We start from the raw sequence: 23,472 nt of genomic DNA on the forward strand, positions 1-23,472 counted from the left end.
GCATCTCTCTGATAACTAGGGATATTGAGCACCTTTTCATGTGTCTCTGGCTCCTCTGTATGTCCTCCTTAGAGAAGTGTCTGTTCCAGTCCTTTGTCCACTTTTTAATTGGGTTGCTTGTCTTCTTAGAGTGGAGTCGTGTAAGTTCCTTGTATATTTTGGAGATTAAACCCTGTCTGAGGTATCATTGGCAAATATGTTTTCCCATACAGTTGGTTCTCTTTTTATTATAATATTGTTTTCTTTATCCGTGCAGAAGCTTTTTATTTTGATGAGATCCCATTTGTTTATTCTTTGCTTTATGTCCCTTGCTCTAGGGGATGTATCAGTGAAAATGTTGCTGCGTGAAATATCTGATATTCCTGCCAATGTTCTCCTCTAGGACTTTAATGGTGTCACAGCTTATATTTAAGTCTTTCATCCACCCTGAATTTATTTTAGTGTATGGTGTAAGTTGGTGCTTGAGTTTTATGTTTTTGCACGTAGCTGTCCAGTTCTCCCAATACCATTTATTGAAGAGGCTATTTTTACTCCATTTTATGTTGCTGCCCCCTTTGTCGGATATTAATTGATCGTAGAGAATTGGGTTTATTTCTGGGCTCTCTGTTCTGTTCCATTGGTCTATGTGCCTGTTTTTATGCCAGTACCAGGCTGTTTTGATTACAGTGGCCTTGTAATACAGTTTGATATCAGGTATTGTGATCCCTCCTACTTTGTTCTTCTTTCTCAAGAGTGCAGCTGCTATTCAGGGTCATTTATGGTTCCATATAAATTTTGAAGTGTTTGTTCTATGTCTATGAAGTATGTCATTGGTGCTTTAATAGGTATTGCATTGAATCTATAAATTGCTTTGGGTAATATGGACATTTTGATGATGTTAATTCTTCCAATCCATGAACAAGGTATATGTTTCCATTTGTTTGTGTCTTCCTCAATTTCTTTCTTCAGTGTTGAGTAGTTTTCTATATACAGGTCTTTTACCTCCTTGGTTAGGTTTATTTTCAGATATTTTATTTTTCTTTTTGCTATATTGAATGGGATTTTTCTCTTTATTTCTGCTTCTGCTGATTCATTGTTGGTATACAAAAATGCCTTTGATTTCTGAATATTGACTTTGTATCCCACTGTTTTGCCAAATTCACTTACTAGGTTGAGCAGTTTTTGGGTAGAATCTTAGGATTTTCCATGTACACTATCATGTCATCTGCAAACAATGACAAATTTGTTTCCTCTTTTTCAATTTGGATGCCTTTTATTTCCTTTTTTTTGTCAGATGGCTGTGGCTTGCACTTCCAATACTATGTTGAATAGAAATGGTGAAAGCGGACCACCTTGTCTTGTTCCTGCTCTTAGTGGAAAAGTTTTTAATTTTTGCCCGTTGAGTATAATGTTAGCTGTAGGTCTCTCGTATATGGTCTTTATTATGTTGAGGAATGCTCCCTCTACTCCCACTTTGCTGAGTGTTTCTATCATAAATGGGTGTTGTACCTTATCAAATGCCTTTTCTGCATCTATTGATATGATCATGTGGTTTTTGTCTTTGCTTTTGTTTATGTGCTGTATTACATTTACTGATTTGTGAATATTGAACCATCCTTGCATTCCTGGGATGAAACCCACTTGGTCATGGTGTATGATCTTTTTGATGTATTGTTGGATGCGATTTGCCAATATTTTGTTGAGGATTTTAGTGTCTATGGTCATCAGCGATATTGGCCTGAAGTTTTCTTTCTTTGTTGTGTCTCTATTTGGTTTTGGGATTAGGATGATGCTGGCTTCATAAAAAGAGTTTGGGAGTCTTCCATCATTTTGGAATAGTCTGCGAAGAATAGGGGTTAGCTCTTCCTTAAATGCTTTGTAGAATTCTCCTGTGAACTCATCTGGTTCCAGGGCTTTTGTGTCATGGGAGTTGTTTTATTACTGCTTCAATTTCATCTGCTGTTATTGGTCTGTTCAGGCTTTCTGGTTCTTCTTCACTGAGTTTTGGAAGATTATATTTTTCTAGATATGTGTCCATTTCACCTAAGTTTTCAAATTTCTTGGCATACAGTTCTTCATAGTACTTTCTTACAATGCTTTGTATTTCTGTGGTGTCAGTTGTGATCTCTCCTCTTTCATTTCTGATTGTGTTTATTTGGGTCCTCTCTCTTGTTTTCTTGATGAGTCTGCTTAAAGGCTTGTTGATTTTGTTTATCTTTGCAAAAAACCAGCTCCTGGATTCATTGATCCTTAGAATTGTGCTTTTAGTCTCTATGTCATTTAATTCTGCTCTGATCTTGGTTATTTCCTTCATTCTACTTGCTCTGGGCTGTTTTTGTTGTTGTTTCTCGAGTTCTTGTAGGTGTAGGGTTAGGTTGTTTGTTTGAAATGTTTCTGTCTTTTTTAGGTAGGCCTGTATTGCTATGAAATTCCCTTTCAGGACTGCCTTCACTGTGTCCCATAAGTTTTGGGTTGTGGTGAGTTCATTTTCATTTGTTTCCAGAAACTTTTTTATTTCTTCTTCAACTTCATTCTTGACCCATTCATTGTTTAATAGCATGCTACTCAATCTCCATGATTTTGAGTGTTTTGGGTCTTTTCCCTTGAGGTTGGTTTCCAGTTTCAGTCCCTTGTGGTCAGAGAAAATGCTTTGGATGATTTCAATTTTCTTAAATTTGTTGAGGCTCGTTTTGTGCCCTATCATGTGGTCTATTCTTGAAAATGTTCCATGCCCATTTGAAAAGAATGTGTATTTAGCTTCTTCGGGATGAAAGGATCTATATATATCAGTTAAGTCCATTTCATCTAGGACATTGTTCAATGCCACACTATCTTTGTTAATATTTTGTTTGGAAGATCTGTCCGTTTTTGACACTGGGGTGTTAAAATCTCCAACTATAATTGTGTTGCTGTCAATATCTTTCTTTAAAGTCCTCTAAGATTTTCCTTATATATTTGGGTGCTCCTATGTTGGATGCATATATATTTACAATGTTTATGTCTCCTTGGTGGATTCTTCCCTTGAGTATTATGACGTGACCTTCTGTGTCTCTTTTTATGGCCCTCTTTTTGAATTCTATTTTTCTGATATGAGTATTGCTACCCCAGCTTCTTTTTTCTGGCTGTTTGCTTGGAAAATTTGTTTCAAGCCCTTCACTTTTAGTCTGTGTAGGTCTTTTGTCCTGAGGTGGGTCTCTTGGAGGCAGCATATGTGTGGGTCATGCTCTCAGCTATTATCCATTCAACTATTCTATGTCTTTTTATTGGCTCATTTAATCCATTTATGTTTAAGGTTATCATTGATAGGTACTTATTCATTGCAATTTTTTGTATTTATGTTTCTCTCTCTCTCTCTCTCTCTCTTCCTTCCTTTCCTTAAAGTAGTTTTTTTAGCATGTCTTGCAGAGCTGGTTTGGTGGAGATGTATTCTTTTAGACCAGTGCTTTGAATTTAATATCTGGGAGTTGACTTACCTCTACTTCATCTAACAATCTTTCTGAGGCTTCCTCCTTTTCTTTCATTTGGGGCTTGCTTCTTCATCTTCCCTTTGTTTGTGAGACTCTGCTTGTTATCTTCAGCTTCTTAAATTGATTTGTTCTGGCTTCCTGGGTTTATAGTGTGAACTTCCGTGGTAGAATACCTGTGAGATTTAGTGGTGTGGTCTTTTTGATCTGCCAAGCTCACTGGTCTTGGGCTGTTCTCTAAGTTGGCTCTGTGTTTGTCTTTTGGTTTTGTTTGTTTTGGGGTCTTTCTTTTGTGGGTCCTTCTCACCAGCTGGTGAAATGATGGTCCCTCTGTCTACCACCTGTTTTAATTTGTTGTACTGGTGAGGGCAGGTTTTGTTGAAGCTAGTTGTTCCGTGTGTACAAGGTTTTGAGGATTGTCTTTTGCTCTTGTTCAGTTGTTTGTACTGGGTAGTTTCTCCACTATTTAGTTGTATTTCCAAATAGGTCTTGGATTGAGGTTTGTGTGGTTTCTACTCCCTCCTTTTCCTTCTTCTGTTGTTATGCATTAGTGGGTCCTTTGTTGTTGGATTTCCTCTTCCAGTGCATATCCTGGTGTTCTCCACTTCCACCTACTTTGTGTGTGTGTGTGATCAGTTGGAGGGGGAGGCAAAATGGTTTATGACAGCAAGAGAGTATTTTATGATATTTACAGTAGCAGCCAGCAGAGAAAAGATAGATCTTTAACACTATACACAGTATAGCACTATGCTATGTATAGTGTTAACCATAATCTTCAACCCAACTAGCCACTTTTAAGAAAGGATGGACAGAAGATAAGACTCTTTTTGGGGAGGGAAGCCTTGTGAGTTGGATCTAGAAAGCAGTGAGGTTGTGGGAGGTCATATTCTGAGGTAAGGTGAGAGTAAAGGATAGTAAATAGGTGTAGTGTGTGAGAGAATAGAGTTAAGCACTACAGTAATAGAGTTCAGGAAACCATGAAGTAGGCTAAGATCCAGGAAGGGTGTTGTAAAGTATTTACAATTGTATAGAACAGCTGTTATTTACAATAATATTAGAGCAATAATCATATGACAGAATATATATGATCCGGATAACATGAATAGGGGGTATAGAACTTTTTGAGTAGTGTGCTAAAGGAACACAAGTGACATGAAGTATAGAAAATTAGCCATACACTGTGGAGGAGAGGACAGGGGCCACCTGTCGAATGATACAATATAACCAGCCAAGGCAAAGAAGCCTATATGGAAAGAAAAGAAATACAAAGATACTATTAAAATATAAAAGATGTGAGAATAATGAAAAAATAATAATACAAATATGCAGCAACTTGTGGCCTCTCTGCTATAGCAAAGTGTAATACGTCTCACTGTCTCATCTGTTGGGATGCCCCTCTTTGGGTCCAACTCTGATCTTTTCACGGTTCTAAGTTGTTTGTCTCACTTGTGGGTAAAGGGAGAAAAAGGCAGTAGAAGTGAGGAAGAAGTGATTAGTTTGGAAAGAATGGAAGAAGGAATAAAACAAGAAAGAAGGAAAGAGAGGAAAAAGGTATCAAAAGATAAAACAAAAATAAAATTAAAAAAATAAAAGATTACTTAAAAAAACAGAAAAAAAATCTCCTGTTGGTTTCAAACTGGCCAAACCGGTTTTTCTGGTCTCACTGGCTGCAGCAGGCTGAGGGGTGATTAATGTGGACTTTCTCCTTTCCTGATGTGTACTCAGCCATTCTTGTAAGCACTCTCCCAAGAGCTAGTTTGGCGCCTCTCCCCAGCACCCCATAAAGGGAATCTAAGTCCTCTTGAGAGCACTCTTTTCCTGGGGGTCATCACAGTGGGTGCGCCTGGCCAGGCTGCCTGGGTCCCACAGGTTCAGGCACAGAGCCTTCCCAGTTCTGTGGCAGAACGCAAGGCCTTTTGCCTAACCTTGGGATCGCTGCCAGGCTGAGTGAGGAGCAGGCCAAACGTCTGTTGCAGGAGAATCCTTCAGTTTACTTTTAAAGAAATTCCTCCTTAAGAAAGCCTGCCACTCAGTACAGCCCAATTCTCCAGCCAGACTGGTGACTATTGGGGTCAGAGCCCAACACTGTGCCTGTCAATTTTCCCAAGCTGGGGACCACAGACTCTGTGGTTGATCACGGCTCTTTGTCCTTATTCCCCTTTCTGCAACCTCAAGCAACTAGGTCTCTCCTGGTGTTGCCCAAACCCTGCTTGGCCAGGGAGGGTGGGAGCTGATGACCTGGCTCTCTCCCAAGGACCCTGTGGCAGGCCCGGGGCTCCCAGATAGTCCGTGGTAGACCCACTGGGCACCGGGCCCCAGGCAACGGGCATGGGTCAAGACCACCACCGCTACTGTCTCCACTCCTGTCCCTGATACCCTACTGCCCTGCAGCTGTCTCCTTACAGTCTGGTTTTTCAGTGTCCCCTACAATTTCTGGTCTCTTATCTTCATATATGCTGGGGAACTGTTGGCTATTTGCTCTGTTCCTCCGTAGATTGGCCAGGTTTTTCTCCCATGTGTAGGGGGAAGTGGAATCCACTCCATCCTACTCCATCGCCATCTTACCTCTCTGATTTTGAGGGTTTTTTAAAAAATATTTTATTTATTTATCTTTAGAGGGGAAGGGAAGGAGAGAGGGAGAGAAACATCAATATATGGTTGCCTTTCATGCGTCCCCTGCTGGGAACTGGCCTGCAGGGAACTGGTTTGCAACCCAGGCATGTGCCCTGACTGGGAATCGAACCGCGATTGTCTGGTTCGCAGGCCCGCGCTCAGTCCACTGAGCTACACCAGCCAGGGCCTTAATTTTGAGTTTTTATTATCTACAACATTGGGGCTCACAGACTCAAACACTTATAGAGGAATCAGGTGAGCAAGATGAACTGAGAAAGAGAGTTGGGGTGGAGTGGGACAATAGGGAGAGGTAGGGATTCTGACCAAATGGAGAACAAACTGTTTATAAAAGGTAGTTCATTGTTTATATGGAGAAAGCAGGCCCAAATTTACCCTAGGAAGCCCTATTTTTCTATGGGTAAAATGTTTTGCTTTGAAACATAGTTCACGAGCCAAAGTGTCATGTAGGGGGACCAGAATCAACCTAGGGGTCATCAGCTTAGTTTGCAGCTTGAGAACTAAATTCAATTTCCTTGTTATTGTTTTCCTCTCTCCACCATTACTTTTAGTTCTCCTCCTGCTTTTTAAATTTTATTTATTTATTTTTAAGGAGGGGAGGAAAGGGAGAAGGAGAAGGAGAAAACATCAATGTGTGGTTGCCTCTTGTACATACCATACTGGGGACCTGGCCTAGCAATCCAGACATGTATCTTAGGCTGGGAGTCGAACTAGTGACCCCTCCAGTTTGCAGACTGGTACTCAATCCACTAAGTCACACCATCCAGGGCTCTACCTTCTTTTGAATTATTGTTACTTAATTGGTTTAATTTGTCAAGCACCTCTAAGAGGCAAGAATTAGGTTCTGAGTGCACAGATACATTCTTCTCCTTCAGGAGCTTATAGTCCAGGGTAGGTAGTACTCATGTTTCATTCAAGAGCAGTGCTTTTCACATTTGATATGCACACAAGTCACCCAGGAAATATTGCCATAATAGATTCTGTTTCAGTAATTTCAGATTCTGTTTCAGGGTGGGCCCTAGAGTCTGTGTCTCTAAGAAGCTCCCAGGTGAAGCTGATGTAGCTGGTCCGTGGCTCACACCCGGAGTAGGAAGAATAGCCTTGTGTCTAAAAAAGTTCTTAAACTGAAGGCATCTGGTTGGAGGAATCTCTGTACCTGGGCTTCGAGTCCCAGAGGTAACCTGGGTCATCCACCCCACCACCCACTAATCCCCTGCCACATTCCTCTCCACATCCTAATTTATCTAGAGATTTAGTCTAGCTGAGATCACTCATAAAGAATTTTATCTACATCGTTGTTCTGAGCAGGCCATGAGCATGCCTCCCCCTGCAGATCACTCCTTTCCTGCCCAGTGCACTATCTCTATTTGAGGAATTTCTGTCCTTGGCCCTCTGTGTCTCAGAGCTGTGGTGCCCAGCACTCATGTGGGCTTCTACTGGCAGCCTAAGAATGAGACCCTGGATGAATGCTGGATTGCACCTTGTACTATTCATGCAACTTTGGACAAGTTACCGTTCTATATGTCAGTTTCTTCAACTGTGAAACAGGGGCATAATATCTACTCACTGGGGTGTCAGGAACACTGAGCCAATATATTGTAGGGTGCCCTTACCACTTCCCTTTCTAAAAAGAAACTGAGCAAGTCACTTTAAGAATTTTATGTTGCGGACTTCCGCCAAGATGGAGAAGTAGGTGGAGGGTCCACCTCGCCTCTGTGAACAACCAAATCTAAGAACAACTATTTTTAACAGCAGTCACAACCAAGCCACACGGAAAATCGACAATACGGAGTCCAAAGGACAACTAGATACTCGGCTGGACCGGTACAAGGAGCGAGGCCAGAAGCAGAGCAGGTTAGCAAGAAAAAATTCCCGGGGCGGTGCACGGGGCGCGCAGGCAACCGAGGGCTGATCGCCAGCGAGCTGGCTGCCAGAGCGCACAGGGAATAGGCGCGGTGGGTCTAAATGTGTGCTAGCTCAGTCGCGCGCATTTACGTGCGGAGAAACCAGTGAGAAGGGAAACCTGCGCGGTGCAGCAGGCTCGCAAAATTAGGATCGGATAAGCAAGCCCGAGGCGTTTGAGTGACTGGATGCACTGGGCTAGCGGAGAGGAACGCCATTACTCCCTCTCTGACCCCACCCCCACACACAGCGTCACAAACCAGCGACCTGGGTCGCCCCGTCCTGGTAAACAACTAAGGCTTCGCTCCGCTCACTTAACAGCGCGAACAGACCAAAAATGGCTTTAGGACAACTCAGAGCCCCAGAACCGATAGACCTAAGTGATGAAGAAATAGCCAGTCTTTCAGATGCACAGTTCAAAACACTGGTTATAAAGATCCTTACAGAACTGGTTGACTTTAGCCACAAATTAGAGAAACATATGGAAGCTAAATTAATTGAAATGAATGGGGATACAAAAGATTCCAATAGTAATGGAAAGAAAATTGGGACTCAAATCAAGGGAGAGAACCGGACAGAAGAAAAAGATGATCAAGCAGAAAGGAATGAAGAAATAAGAATTCAGAAAAATGAGGAGAGGCTTGGGAACCTCCAGGACATCTTTAAACGTTCCAACATCCGAATTATAGGGGTACCAGAAGGGGGAAAGGCACAACCACCAGTTGAAAAATTATTTGAACAAATAATAAAGGAGAATTTCCCCAAGATGGCAAAGGAAATAGACTTCCGAGAGATCCAGGAAGCTCGGAGAGTCCCGAGGAAGTTGGACCCGGGAAGGAACACACCAAGGCACATCATAATTACATTAGCCAAGATTAAAATGAAGGAGAGAATCCTAGAAGCAGCAAGAGCTAAGGGGACAGTCACCTACAAAGGAGTTCCCATCAGACTGTCAGCTGATTTCTCAAAAGAGACCTTACAGGCAAGAAGGGGCTGGACAGAGGTATTCCAAGTCATGAAATCCAAAGACCTACAACCAAGATTGCTCTACCCAGCAAAACTTTCATTTAGAATGGAAGGACAGATAAAGTGCTTCTCAGATAAGACCAAATTCAAGGAGTTCATCATCACCAAGCCCTTACTATATGAAATGTTAAAGGGACTTACCTAAGAAAAAGAAGATAAAAAAGATGAACAGTGAAAGGACAGCAAACTCACAGTTAGTAAGAACCACACCTAAAACAAAAGCAAACTAAGAGGACAGCTAGATCAGGAGCGGAACCATAGAAATGAAGATCTCATGGAGGGTAAGCAACAGGGGAGTGGGAGGAGGGGAAGGGGGGAGAAGGTACAGAAAATAAGTAGTATAGACAGTAGATAGAAAATAGATGGGGGGAGGGTAAGAATAGTAGGGGAAATACAGAATCTAAAGAATTTGAGACACATGTTCATGAACTAAAGGGGGAAATGGTGGGGGAGGGGTATGCAGGGTGGAGGGGAAGGGAGGGGGGAATAGAGCAAATGTAATGGCATAATCAATAAAAAATAAAAAAATAAAAAAATAAAAAAAAAAAAAAAAAAAGAATTTCATGTTGCTTGTGCAGAAAATGTTAATATAGGGAACTTATTTCTTATCACTGTCCCAGGAACACAACCAATTATGCTTGAAGGAATTAGCAGGTTTCCTCTGGCTAGTGGCTTTTCATTCTTTCAGTCAGCAAACATGTATCATACCTGGTCTGGGTCAAGATATGCAGGGGGCAAGCCACACAGAAGGTGGGAAGACATGTGAATAGTCACTATAGGTTGGCAATTAAAAAGTCAAGAAATGTAAAATAAAGAGTTAAATAGCATATTGGCTAAATTTTCAAATAATGTTCTCAAGATGTTTTCAGGTGAGACACATTGAAGAACCAATGGGCCCAACTGTCAGTCAATAAATACATTAGAGTGTCCAAAAAGCCACAAAACAGAGTACTTTATTTGTTGTACTTTTTAAAAGATAAACAACTGCACTCATTGCTTTACATTTAGGGGCATCTTATCTGAAAAGCACAGAAAAGCACAGGTGGTTGAAGAAAAGCACACTGAGCATTTTATTTGAAAAGGGTACTAACATGTTCTTTAAAAATAAGTTTATCCTTTTCCTAGATTTTGCAGACACACTGTTGTAATACTTGCTAAACTCGGTTGAGTTCTTTACACAGGCTAGGTAGTATCCTAGTATATAGATGCATAATGTCACAATGCTATGTGGTACATACTTAAAAAAATGATTTATTTTGAAGTGATTCACACGAAGTTGCAAAGAAATATATAGTGAGGTCCCATGCATCTTTCACCCAGTCTCCCCCAGTGTTAAATCTTATGTAACTAAGAACATCAGTTTGTGGTTGCCTCTAGCATGCCCTGCACTGGGGACCTGGCCTGAAAACCAGGCATGTGACCTGACCGGGAATCAGATTGGTAACACTCTGGTTCCCAGGCCTGCACTCAGTCCACTGAACCACACCAGCCAGGGCTTGACATTCTTAATAATTTTTAAAAAATTTTGTTTTAGATGTGGAGTTTCATGAGTCCACAGAGCATGGGCTGTGGCTGGAACCTCAGCCCTCCCATGGTCCTGCCTTCTGCAGTCTCTGGCCACTAGGGATTTCTGGCCTCCTCCTGCCTCCTGGTGCCCTGGGGTCACTAGCCTCCTCCCCAACCCCCCAAGTGACTTCTGCCACCTGCTTCCCTGCACCTGTGGGAGGTCTAGGCATAAGCATGGAGAGGGCTGACATGGGAAGCATGCACCTGGCAGAGTCTTAGTGTAGCACATGGTGACCTCTGCCCCAGCTGGCAGCACCCAGGCATGTGGGGACAGCGGGCTGCAGAAGGGGTGATGCTTGGCTTGACTTCTTCACCAGGATGGGGCATGGTGTCTGGTACCTGACAGGAGGGAGCCTGGCATCTTGTGGGTGTGTGTTTAGTAACTTGGGAGACTCTGGATGCTTTTAAGGGTCTCCTCTCAACCCACATGTATCCCTATGCCCCTGGGAATGCACCTTTTAAATAGCAAATAAGTAACACCAGGCCTGGTCAGCCTTTAGGCCTGCACAAAATATGGACACAATTGTTTGTGCATCACAGCACTTCACACCCATTTATGTGGCCATCCAGCCCCTGGGTGTTCTCTTTCCTCCAGAGAAGTAGCTCAGAGCTGCAGGCGGTACGGTGGTTTTCAGCCTCCTCACTAGGTTGGAGACAGTCTTGTTTGTGCAGGTTCCACTTAGTGCAGTGCCAGAATGGAGCATGGCCAAGGGCTAGAACCTTCTTAGTTGCAGACTCCTGCCTCTGTGAACACAGCTTCCCAGCTACTTATTCCTATAGTGCCCCTCCACTGGGCACAGGACCTGCTGCATGATGTGCAGGACTCAGTGCAAAATAAAGATTCAGGGCTTCATCTTCAGGAGGCAGGAAAAACGTGCAATTATGTATAAAGTTTTTTCCTTTCTTCAGTGAGCTGTATTTTGACCTGTCAAAGTTTGGTCCCTGGACTAGCATCACATAGGAGCTTGTTACCGATGGAGATTCTCAGGTTCTTCTGCAGACCTTGGGAATCAGAAACTTTGGGCATGAGTCCAGAGTCTGGGTTTTCAAAAGCCCTTCAGGGGTTTCTGATACACAGGAAAGTTTAAAAACAAGTGCTGTAGAGTTAGGATCCCCTCTCCCCTTTTTGAAAAGCAACAGTACTGAAGAAATGTGAAACCTTACTTGAATCTTTCTTTAGTATTGCAGATAAAAGAAGAGTTGAAGAGAAAGAGACAGAGAGAAAAAGAAAAAAAGAGCATGAGAGGAAGGGAGGCGGGGAAGGAATAGGGAGTGGAGAGTGGGGAGTGTCCTCTGTACTTCCACATACTTTAGTTTATTTGATGCTCACAGCCATCTTGCCATGTAGGTTGTTTTATTGCTAGTATCAGATGATGAAAATGAGACTCAGAGAATTTAAGTAATAGGTCTGAGTTCCTTTCTTAAAAAAAGATTTTTATTTATTCAATTGTACAGAGAGGGGAAGGGAGGGAAAAAGAAAGGGAAAGAAACATCAGTGTGTAAAAGAAACATCTACCAGTTGCCCACATGGCCCCAGCCAGCTGACTGGCCACCAACCCAGGCATGTTCCTTGACGGGGAATTGAACTGGGGACCTTTCAGTCTGTGGGACAATGCCTAACCCACTGAGGCACAAATCAGGGCAACAGATCTAAGTTCTTGAAACAGTGAGTGGCAGAGCTAAAATATGAATCTAGGTGTCTGACTTTCCAAGCTAGGTGTTCCTCCTCCCCCCTCTCATTCTCTGGGGACATGTGGAGCACCAGTTCCATGTTTCTATGTCTATGTCAGGCAGTGCACTGCAGAGCCTTCTCACCGGGGCCTCTGCTGCGCAACATACTGTGCCAGACAGATGCCTGCTGAGCACTTGAAAAGGAGCTAGTGTAACTGAGCATCAGAATCATCAATTTCATCACATCTCTGGCTTGTATTAGATTCCTACTAAGCAGATCTCTAGAACATGATTTTGGCAAAGGAATGAACTGCACTCTCCTCTTCAAGGGCATTTATTCCAGGGATACCAGTGGAAGTTTCTTAGACCTGGTTCTGTGTTTAGTTGAGGAAAGTGAGGTTAAGACAGGAGGGAGGGTCAGATGCAAAGCAGGGATATACAAGCAACCACTCTTGTGTTTGCTGACTCTCCCAATCTCTGGGACGGGGAGCTCCTGTGAGTTTCTCATCTAATTTAATGTCTAGTCTTTACCCATCAACTGGTGCTCTGTGTGCAGACTCAGCGGGGCTGCATGAGGTCAGGCTGATATGCAGGCTGACTGGTACCAGGTGCCGAGATCAGCTGAGATTGGCACCCCACTCAGGAGGTGGCTACTGTGATGATTGATGCTCTGTAGGTGCCAGGAGCACCATAGCAGTCTACCTCCATCCAGTAATCTGTGTGTGCTGGCTCTAGTTCAAGGTAAGGCCTCAGAGAGCAGGCAGCATTTCTCCTAGCTGCTCTAAGCTGTAGGCCAGATAAGGGCAGGCAGCTGTAAGCTCAAAGCTCAAGAGTGGCTTCGAAGACCCAGTGCAGCTATAAGAAACTATTGGCACCCATTCTTCCTAGGTGACACCTTGGAGGTCACCAAGGCCAACCTTCTTATCTTACTGATGGGGACACAGAGACTCAGAGAATGGAAGAAATCTGATTTGGTTCCCCCAGCAAGTTAGGGGCTAAGTTGGTAACTATTCAGAAAGAACCAAGCCTCAGCTTTGAGTGGCTAGGCTTCTGGGCTGTCTTACTCACGGGACCCTGTGAGCAATGTGGCAGGGCCTCTCATCCTGTTCCTCTCATGGCAGAGAGGTCTTCTCTGTGCAACTTCAAGGGTGGGGCATAGCTCAGACAGGGCCAAGATGAACATACCCTCCTGCCTGGTCCTTGCAATCCCCCATCACTACCCTAGTGCTGTTTTTTGTTTTTGTTTTTTTTTAAATTGTTGAAAGAGAGAGAGACAGATAGACAGATAGACATCAGTTTGTTGTTCCACCCATTCATGTAATCATTGGTTGATTCTTGTATGTGCCCTGACCAGGGACTGAACCCACAACTTTGGTGTGTGGGATGACGCTTTAACCAACTGAACCACCTGGCCAGGACCCTAGTGATTTGTCTAACATATGATTTGGGTTTTACTTTTATTTAATTTATTTATTTATTTAAAGATTTTATTCATTTATTTTAGACAGAGGGGAAGGGAGAGAAATATCAATGTGTGGTTGCCCCTCATGCATCCCCACTGGGGACCTGGCCTGCAACCCAGGCACCTGTCCTGACTGGGAATCAAACTAGCGACCCTTTGATTTGCAGGCTGGTGCTCAATCCACTAAGCCACGCCAGCCAGGGCTATATGAATATTTTATACACATTATTTTACTTAATCCTTATAACATTCTAAGGGTGATCAACTCTTCTAGCCTGCCCGAGACTAAGGGCTGCCCAGGAAACAGGGCTTTCAGTGAGAAACCTGTGAAATTCTGGGCAGTAGGGCGAGTTAGTCTCCTTTTGTAGAATTATTGTATTCATTTTATTTATTTTTATTTTTTTAATATATTTTATTGATTATGCCATTACAGTTGTCCCATTTCTCCCCCCTTCATTCCCCTCCACCCTGCACACCCCTCCCCCACCATTCCTCCACCTTTAGTTTATGTCCATGTATCACAAGTTCTTTAGATTCTGTATTTCCCATACTATTCTTACCCTCCCCCTGTCTATTTTCTACCTACTGTCTATGCTACTTATTCTCTGCACCTTCTCCCCCCTTCTCTTCCTCCCACTTCCCTGTTGCTAACCCTCCATGTGATCTCCATTTCTATGGTTCTGCTCCTGATCTAGCTGCCCGCTTAGTTGCTTTTGTTTTAGGTGTGGTTGTTAATAACTGTGAGTTTGCTGTCCTTTCACTGTTCATCTTTTTTATCTTCTTTTTCTTAGATAAGTCCCTTTAACATTTCATATAATAAGGGCTTGGTGATGATGAACTCCTTAAATTTGATCTTATCTGAGAAGCGCTTTATCTGTTCTTCCATTCTAAATGAAAGCTTTGCTGGATAGAGCAATCTTGGATGTAGGTCTTTGGATTTCATGACTTGGAATACCTCTTTCCAGCCCCTTCTTGCCTGTAAGGTCTCTTTTGAGAAATCCACTGACAGTCTGATGGGAACTCCTTTGTAGGTGACTGTCCCCTTATCTCTTGCTGCTTCTAGGATTCTCTTCTTCATTTTAATCTTGGCTAATATAATTATGATGTGCATTGGTGTGTTCCTTCTTGGGTCCAACTTCTTTGGGACTCTCTGACTTTCCTGGATTTCCTGGAAGTCTATTTCCTTTGCCAGATTGGGGAAGTTCTCCTTTATTATTTGTTCAAATAAGTGTTCCACTTGTTGCTGTTCCTCTTCCCCTTCTAGTACCCCTATAATTCAGATGTTGGAACGTTTAAAGATGTCCTGGATGTTCATAAGCCTCTCCTCATTTTTTTGAATTCTTGTTTCTTCATTCTTTTCTGTTTGGTCATTTTTTCTTCCTTCTGGTCCACACCATTGATTTGAGTCCGTTTCCTTCCCATCATTATTGGCTCCTTGTGCATTTTCTTTTATTTCACTTAGCATAACCTTCATTTTTTTCATGTAATTTGTGACCAAATTCAACCAATTCTGTGAGCATCCTGATTACCAGTGCTTTGAACTGTGCATCTGATAGGCTGGCTATCTGTTCATCACTTAGTTGTATTTGCTGTGGAGCTTTGTTCTGTTCTTTTGTTTGGGGGATTTTTTTTTAATTGTGATGCACCTGTTATGTAGTGAGGGGAAGAGCCTTAGGTGCTCACCAGGGCAGGGCAACCCAGTAGCTGGGCTGTGATGCTGTATGTGGGGAGGGGTCAGAGAGGGGCAATGGCATTTGTTCTGCTCTCCCTCGGATTTCAGTCCCCTCTGCTGCTTCCTGCAAGTAAGTTTGGCCCTTCTGGTGCTGGTTCCCGGGTATGTGGGCTTGTGCACCCTCCAGGACCCTGTGAGTCTCTCCAATGAACTCTCTGTGAGCCTGGGAGCTTCTCCCGCCACCTCAACCCCAAAGTTTTTCCAACTGGTGCTTTTAGGCTTTAATTCCCGTCGCTGAGGCCCTGGTTTGCACAGTCTGTCTCACTGCTCTCTCCTTTGCCCGGATTATCTGTGTGTGAAGGTGTGACCTCAGTCAGCCAGCTGCCTTGCGCCCTCACTGGGTCTGCCCATTGCCACCCCACACCTGGTATCCACCAAATGTCGCCTGTGTGCCTAGGTGGGCCAGCCACCTTTTCCTGCATGACCCCGCTCTGCCAGCTGCTGGCTCTGCCCCTCTTACCAGTCTGGCTGAATGGTTCATTGTTGTTGGACTTCCTTACAGTTCAATTTTCTGTGTTTTGGTTATGTTTTTTGTTACTAATACTTTGTTGTCTTTAAACTTGGTTGTGTAAGGAGGCACAGTGTTTTCACCTACGCCTCCATCTTGGCTGGAAGACTGATTTTGGTTTTAATCATCTCTCCTGTCAGCTGAAGATTTTCAACAGCTAAAGTTCAAGGCTCTTTGTCCAGCATCCCAGGCCTTGCAAGATCTGGTCCCTGCCAACCTTCCAACCTTGGTCCTCTTCTCCCGGAGTCTCCTGCATACCATGCTTTCTAGGGCTCTGTGCTTTTGTGACCTATATCCACTGTTCTGGGCCACCTTGGGAAGGTCCTTCTCCCATTTGCCCATCTGGATAACTTTTATGTTTCTGTCAAGGCTCAGTGAAACTTTCTCTAACCATCCAGGCAAGTTCCCCTGACACCCAGCTCACAGGCCCTGGCCCTAACGATACCTCTGTATGAGCACCTATTATGTGGTATTGGGATTGTTTACTTACAGGTAATAGCTAAGCAGTAAATGTGTTATTATTCAGAATATTGATAAACAGAGAGACTGCAGAGAGGCAGAAATATTAAAAACATGAGCCAGGTACTGGATCTTACTTCATCCTCATCAAACTCATGGTACTTGGCTCTATTATTATCTGCAGTTTTACAAATAATGAAACAGAGTCATAGGACATTAAGTGACTGGTCCTTGGTGGCAGGGCTGGACTTCTGTCAGCTCTCCCTGACTCTGACAAAAAACAGATGCAAACAGGGAGATTGTGCTGGGCCTTGCCTCCTGACTCTCTCCCAGGAACCTTCCTATCTGTACTGCCCTGGGGGACATCTGTATTCTGCTCACATGGGTACAATCATCTACATCTCCTTGGTTTCCCTGGACCCCCAACTACATCAACACCTCAAAGCCATCCTCACCCACCCAGCCTGGGAGGAGGGAGGCAGCCCAGGAGCTTGGTGGGAGAGCAGAGGTCTGCCAGACCTCTTAACTGGGTGGCTTCTACTGGAGCTTTGGCACTTGATCTTGAGAAATATGGCCTGTATGACTAAAAGCAGGTGTGTTCTAGGATGCGAACTGGGCCTAGACTTCAGAGCAGCTGTTACACTCTCCTATTCTCCCACTCAAGAAGACAGTACTTCCCTACTCTTCCTTTTCCTGAGATTTGGACTGGCCTTTGTCTCATTTGGGGTTGAAGGCCCTAAAGCTGGGCTCCTGGCACTCCCTGGAGTAGACATCCCATCCTGGGACCCTGGGTAGACATCCCATCCTGGGACCCTGTTGTGACTCCGTGAAAAGGCTGGCAATGTGACATTTGGCCTGGCAGAAAGAAAACCATAGACTGCAGCTGGTGCAGTGCACATTGATGGAGACTGCCACCTGTCAACTCCCCTCCCTTCCTGAAAGCACCGAGTACCTTTGGGGCTTCTTGCTTCCACTGTTGGATGCCTTGGTGGGTGGGTCTGTCCAACTGCTGTAGTGAACAGGTCTTTCCTCCCCACCCCAGTATTGTCAAGGGCGAGCATGTGACCTAAACATGGCCATTTAAAGTTCGGACACTGAGCAGCTACAGACTGAAGAAGCATCAGGCTGGATTTAATCTCCCAGTACAGAGCACCCACCTGTCCTCTGTTCCTGGCTCCAGGACCTCTGAGCAGCTCTGCCACCTGCCCTTCCACACATAGCTCTTCAGCTTCCCCAAGATTCTGTATGGCCCTGCAGCCTCTGGCCAGTTTCCTGTTCCCCTGAGTCTGCCAGAGCTGGCTTCTGCTGCCTGCATCTCCACATATTCACCATCCCAGGAACTCTCCAAATGCTGCTATTTTGGTTTTTTGTGGAGGCTTTGTTAAAGAGGCAGAGTTGATTAAATCATTGGCCATTGGCTACTGAATCAACCTCCATCCCCCCCCCCCCCCCCCCGCAGAGGTGAGGCTTGGGCCTGAAAATTCCAACCCTCTAGTCACAAGGTTGGTTCCAAGGGAAATCAGCCCCCATTGCCATACATTAACATAACAACAGACAGCTTTATCACTCCTCAGGTAGGAAATTTGGAGGATTTTAGGAGCTCTGTGCCAGGAACTAGGACAAAGACCAAATAAATATTTCTTCTTACAAGTCACAATATCACAACAGACAACTAACTGCCCAGGCAGGAGGAGCAGCCCAGGTGGAAAAGTGACTCAGGGTCCTTGAATCCCTGATACTTCCTGGGTCCTGGCTCCTTCGGGCATGACCCAGAGCCAGCGTCAGAGTGGGCTTAAGCAGCAGGCCTTTCCCCTCCCTCTTTTTTTTTTAAGATTTTATTTATTTATCTTTAGAGGGGAAGGGAAGGAGAGAGGGAGAGAACATCAAGGTATGGTTGCCTCTCATGAGTCCCCTGCCGGAAACCGGCCTGCAACGCAGGCACATGCCCTGACTGGGAATCAAACCATGATCCTCTGGTTTGCAGGCCCATGCTCAATCCACTGAGCTACACCAGCCAGGGCTCCCCTCCCTCTTTAATGACTGTAGGGACCCATCAAGAGTCAGAGGTTTGGCCTGGGTGAAATGTCGGGGGGTGGGGGGTGGGGGGGAGTGGGCAGGAGGTATGCAGGGCCTGTTGTGGGATTGGCACTTCTCTCCACTAGATGGCACTCACAATTTAACTTTTCCTCATTTTTAATTCTATCTGATACTTTAATACTGTTGAAGAACATAAAGTCACAGATTTTAAGTCATAGAGAGAAGACTTAAAATTCATGTAGTTTATTTATCTATTATCAAGTTTTTCCCACTCTGGCCATTGCTTTTGGCAGACATGTGCCCATGACCTTCCCCAGCCAGAATGATGAGTCCAGTGGAGGTTATTGAATCTTTTCTTCTTCTCTTCTTTTTTTTTTGTTTTAAGATTTTATTTATTCATTTCTAGAGAGAGGGGAAGAGAAGGAGAAGGAGAGGGAGAGAAACATACATGTTCGAGAGAACTAATGGATCATTTGCCTCTCTCACACCCCAACCAGGGACCTGGCTCACAACCCAGGCATGTGCCCTGACTGGGAATTGAACTGGTGAACTTTTGATTTGTGGGCCGGCACCCAGTCCACTGAGCCACACCAGTCAGGGCAAGCCTTTCTTCCTTAGCACTTCCTAACGGATGACTGAACCCTCACTGCCCACACATGGCCTGCTTTCCCTGGGCAGCCTCACAGCTGCGGTACATTCCCATACACCCCAGCCCAAGGCTTTCAGGTATGTGCACAGGGCAAGAAGGCAGAGATGACAGTCCTTGAGACCTGTAAGAATCCGGTGCTTAGAGTGCGCTGTGCTTGATACAAAGGGGTGCAGGGAGCTTGTCTTTCTATAACTGCACCCCTAGATCTCCCAGGCTCAGGTGGTTAAGACACTAGATTCTGTGCCTGTATTGGAGGGCAGCTTAACTGTATGGCTTTGGAAGTCAGACTGCCTGGGTACAAGCCCTAAATCTATTACTACCTGGCTGTGTGTCCTAGGGCAAGCCTCTTATCCTTTATAACCTCCAGTGTCCTTTTTAATAAAATAGGCAATCTTAAACTATGGGCCCCATGGAGATGTCCACATTCTAATTCCTGGAACCTGTGAATGTTACCTTACATGGCAAGTGGGTCTTCATCCCTCCAGAGCCAAGAAATCCTTGTAAATAGCCCTGACCCAGATAAAGAGCATATACAGTAGCAATTCTTCCCTTTTTGGTCTGTGGGGCACATGCTAATTGCCTTTCTAAATTTGTGGTTGGAGTGTGTTGACCTCTACCTTTTCATTCTCCAAGTTCAGGGCCCCTCCTCCCACCCTTTCTTCCAGGTGGCCAGCTCCCCGTCTCCTACAGGGCCGGGCCCTGTCTACCTCACTGCCCTCCTTCATTCTCTCTTCTTTACAGAAGCCTTTACTCCTGTTCTATAGTCAACCAGGCCCCAATCTTCCACTCTCTGCCCTGGGATCACTCTGTTGTCACCTTCCATGGTACTTGCAGTAGATGAATGCCCAGATAGGGAGTGCCTAAATGAAACCATGCTGCTTGAAGTCCACATGCAGGGTATGTAGTTGAAGGGTTCCCTGCACTTCAACTTCAGCCAGTGCTCCCTGGAATTCCCAGGATGGACAGAGCAAAGGTGAACATGGCCTACTACAGGCTTGCATTCACTCGCTTGGGATCTCAGTGGGAGCACGCTGCTGGCTGGCCCCAGGCTGGGATGATCCATGCTCACTGGGCAGCCTAAAGCCAGTGAAACAGGGTGAGAGGCCTCCAAAGTCCCCACAGTCCATAGTTTGGGGGTTGGGGGAGGCAGATGATATGGCATTTAAGACACTTTGCATTACAATGGCAAGAGTGTGCTGCCACCCTACATGACCTTCAGTATGTATAGTGCTGAGTATGAAGTCATATAGGAAGCCCTGGGTCAGCATTTAAAATTAGGGTGGCCAGCCATGAAAGTTGCTAGGTGGTTTGAAAGGGTATAGAAGGGTCCCCAACAGCTGCCATGAGGTCTGGTGTAAGGAGGTGCCATGAGATTTGGAGTAAGGGGGTTTCATTCTGTTTTGGATTAAGAGTTGGAGGAAGAAAGAGGAGACTCACTGGGAAACCTGTCTGGGAGAACATGGCAGCATGGCTGATGGAACTGTGGGAACCTGCCTAGCCAAGCACAGATTAACAGGAAGTGCCTGGAATGCTGAACTGTGATGGGGAAGGCTGAGCCTCAGACTTCTGTTTTTATCTGAAAGATGGTGCCTCTGATTGGCGTATTCTGAAACTAGCCTGGTTTGGCGAAGGGAGGCAGGACTGTGTGTTTGCAGGTGTTTTAAAGGGAGTGGGATTTAATGGCAGAATTCTGGCATTATTCTAATTCTGTATAACTTTTTTTTTATTGTTGTTCAGTTACAGTTGTCCCACTTTTTTTCTGTATTGCTCTCCTTGCCCCATTTCCTCCCACTCCCACAGTCAATCCCCCCTATTTTCCATGTGCATGAGTCCTCTATTCATGTTCCTTGGCTTGTCCCTTCCCCTTCTTTCCCCTGTTATCACTCTCCCCTCTGGTCACTGTCAGTCTGTTCTTTGTTTCCATGCCTCTGGATCTATTTTGCTTGTTTGTTTGTTTTGTTCATTAGGTTCTACTTATAGTAATATTATATGGTATTTGTCTTTCACTACCTGGCTTATTTCACTTAGCATAAAATTCTTCAGTTCCATCTATGCTGTCACGAAGGGTAGGAGTTCCTTCTTTCTCTCTGCTGTGTAGTATTTCATTGTATAAACGTACCACAGTTTTTATGATCCACTCATTTACTGATGGGCACTTAGGCTGTTTCCAACACTTGGCTATTGTAAGTAATGCTGCTATGAACAATGAGGTACACAGGTTCTTTTGATTTAGTCACTCGGGATACTTAGGGTATAATCCCAGCAGTGGATAGTTGAATTGAAAGGCAGTTCCATTTTTAATTTTCTGAGGAAATTCCATACTTTTTTTCACAGTGGATGCACCAGACTGCATTCCCACCAACAGTGCACTAGGGTTCCCTTTTCTCTACAGTCTTGCCAGAACTTGTTGTTCTTTGATTTGTTAATGATGGCCATTCTGACTGGCATGAAGTCATATCTCACTGTGGTTTTTAATTCTGTATAACTTTTAAATGAACAATTCTTTTCCTTTTCACCAAATTCTAGCATTTGGAGTAATGCTTCTTGGTGGTGGGCCATCAGACTCCACAGCTGTTCTAGAGCAGCATTGGCTGGGGTTCTGTAACACCAGGTCACTTTCAGAGTGGTTGGGTGACCATGCTGCTCTGAGACTATAAACTTCTTATCTCACAGACCCCAGTGAGACCTTAGCCAATTCATAGACACCACTTCCCAGAAGGACATCTAAAATTGATGTACACCCATAGGACACATAGGTCACATAGCTAGTCAGCTAGATGACTAGCTGCCCTGCCTAGACCTTTAGGCAACAGTTCCCATCCATGTGGGTGGCCTCCTCAAGTACCTGCAACTCTCTCCAAAGGCCTTCTGTATCTGTAGGGAGCTTGGACCATATGTGGGACAGGCCAGATATGGCAATGTGAGCTCCCCAGGAAGTAGCTTGCAATTAATTGCTGGTGTATACTCCTGGGCAAGACATCTCTGCACTCCTTTGCTAGACATCTATGAGGCCTGTTCCCCACAGCCCCCACAGCCCCCACAGTCCCATTGGAACTGAGTCTGGGTGCTACAGCAGCAGTCAGCTCACAGCACAGCCTGCCTGGCTCTCCTATCCTCCTACTCATTTATCCTTGCTTTTTGGGCATTGCCTCCGAATAAACTGCTCAGATATCCTTTCAGGCTCTGCTTCCCAGGGCAGGGGTAAGGGGGTGTTGGAGGAGGTCAGGCTGAATAGAATGTGACCTGGCTGTGGAACCAGGCCCTGCTGTGAACAGACTGGCTCATCTGCAAGACATGTTTACTTAGCTCAATAACAATCACATTTTAAAACAGACAACTTCAAAAAATTGTTTTGTGATTGCTAACATGATAGCAGTTCTTTAGATTAAACTCTTCTCTTCCTCCAACGTTGCAATTCTATTTGGGAATCCATGGTAAAGCTTATTCTAATGCTCTGAATTGGTGCTAGTGACTTATTTGTATATGGCCCAGATTTGTTGTTTGAAACTTCACCCTAAGGTGCCCAGTTGATTGGTTTCTTCCCTTGTGTTTACAATAAATCTAAAAATCCATCAAAAGCTAATTATCCACACTATTCACCGGACTTTCTAGTTACCCCCCAAATTTGTAAAATCCTCTAGATTTGGCCCAACTTTCTGAGTCCTGTTTAGAGACAGTACTGGACTTTCATGAAGGGGTTCTGCCCTTCCCAGGCTAAAGGTGTGGCAACACCCTCATTGGGGCCACCAGAGCCAGCCCCAGCACAGAGATGCAAGGTGTTCAGGCCTACCTGGGCTGATCTCAAAGAGGTGCTTCCCCACATCTTCAGGGCCAGGAAGAAGTTGGGTCACCTGCATCCCTTGCAAAGAAATAAATCCCTAAAGCAGAGAGACAAACACAAATACAGGTGGCATGAGATGACTGGGGAAGGACTTCTATGGTCAGCTCTCCTGGAGAGGGAGGGTGGGGCCATAGGATCAGGTGCCCAGCCCTTCAGGCACTGGTGGTAAGATTGGGTGCCAAGGAGGGGTGCAGGGCTCTTCTTCAAGGTAGATACCAGGCTCAGCTGAGGCCCTGGTGGGGTCCCAGTGGAATGGGGTGGTACCACCTCAGGAGCTCTGCCCAGAGTTCTTCCTCACTGGTGAGGGATGGAAACACAAGTCTGGAGCAGGGGAGAAGGCTCTTGTCAAGTGGAGGGCTCCTAATTTCAATATCTCCTTTCTGGGACAAAAATTTTAGGCTGTAGAGCAGGGGTGTCTAACTCATTTTCACTGGGGGGCCACATCAGCCTCGTGGTTGCCTTCAAAGAGCTGAATGTAATTTTAACTCCTTAACAGTTAAGGAATAGTTACATTTACACAGTTCTAAAATTATCTCGGCCCTTTA

General features: G+C 44.7%; 1 protein-coding gene across 1 annotated transcript in view; it reads right to left on the reverse strand.

Annotated features, from left to right (window-relative positions):
* Positions 1-18,694: 18,694 nt before the first annotated feature.
* Positions 18,695-23,472, reverse strand: part of LOC119051313 (rho GTPase-activating protein 22-like) — a 109,593-nt gene continuing 104,815 nt past the window's right edge. The window contains exons 3-4 of the mRNA XM_053667355.1: positions 22,877-22,964; positions 18,695-18,839 (exon numbers count right to left, since the gene is read on the reverse strand). Of these exons, the coding sequence (XP_053523330.1) occupies positions 18,826-18,839; positions 22,877-22,964 (102 nt within the window). The 3' untranslated portion in view covers positions 18,695-18,825. The remainder of the gene's footprint in view (positions 18,840-22,876; positions 22,965-23,472) is intronic.

Source organism: Artibeus jamaicensis, unplaced genomic scaffold, assembly GCF_021234435.1.
Source record: "Artibeus jamaicensis isolate MK-2021 breed Jamaican fruit bat unplaced genomic scaffold, CSHL_Jam_final contig_468, whole genome shotgun sequence".
Classification (NCBI taxonomy): domain Eukaryota; kingdom Metazoa; phylum Chordata; class Mammalia; order Chiroptera; family Phyllostomidae; genus Artibeus; species Artibeus jamaicensis.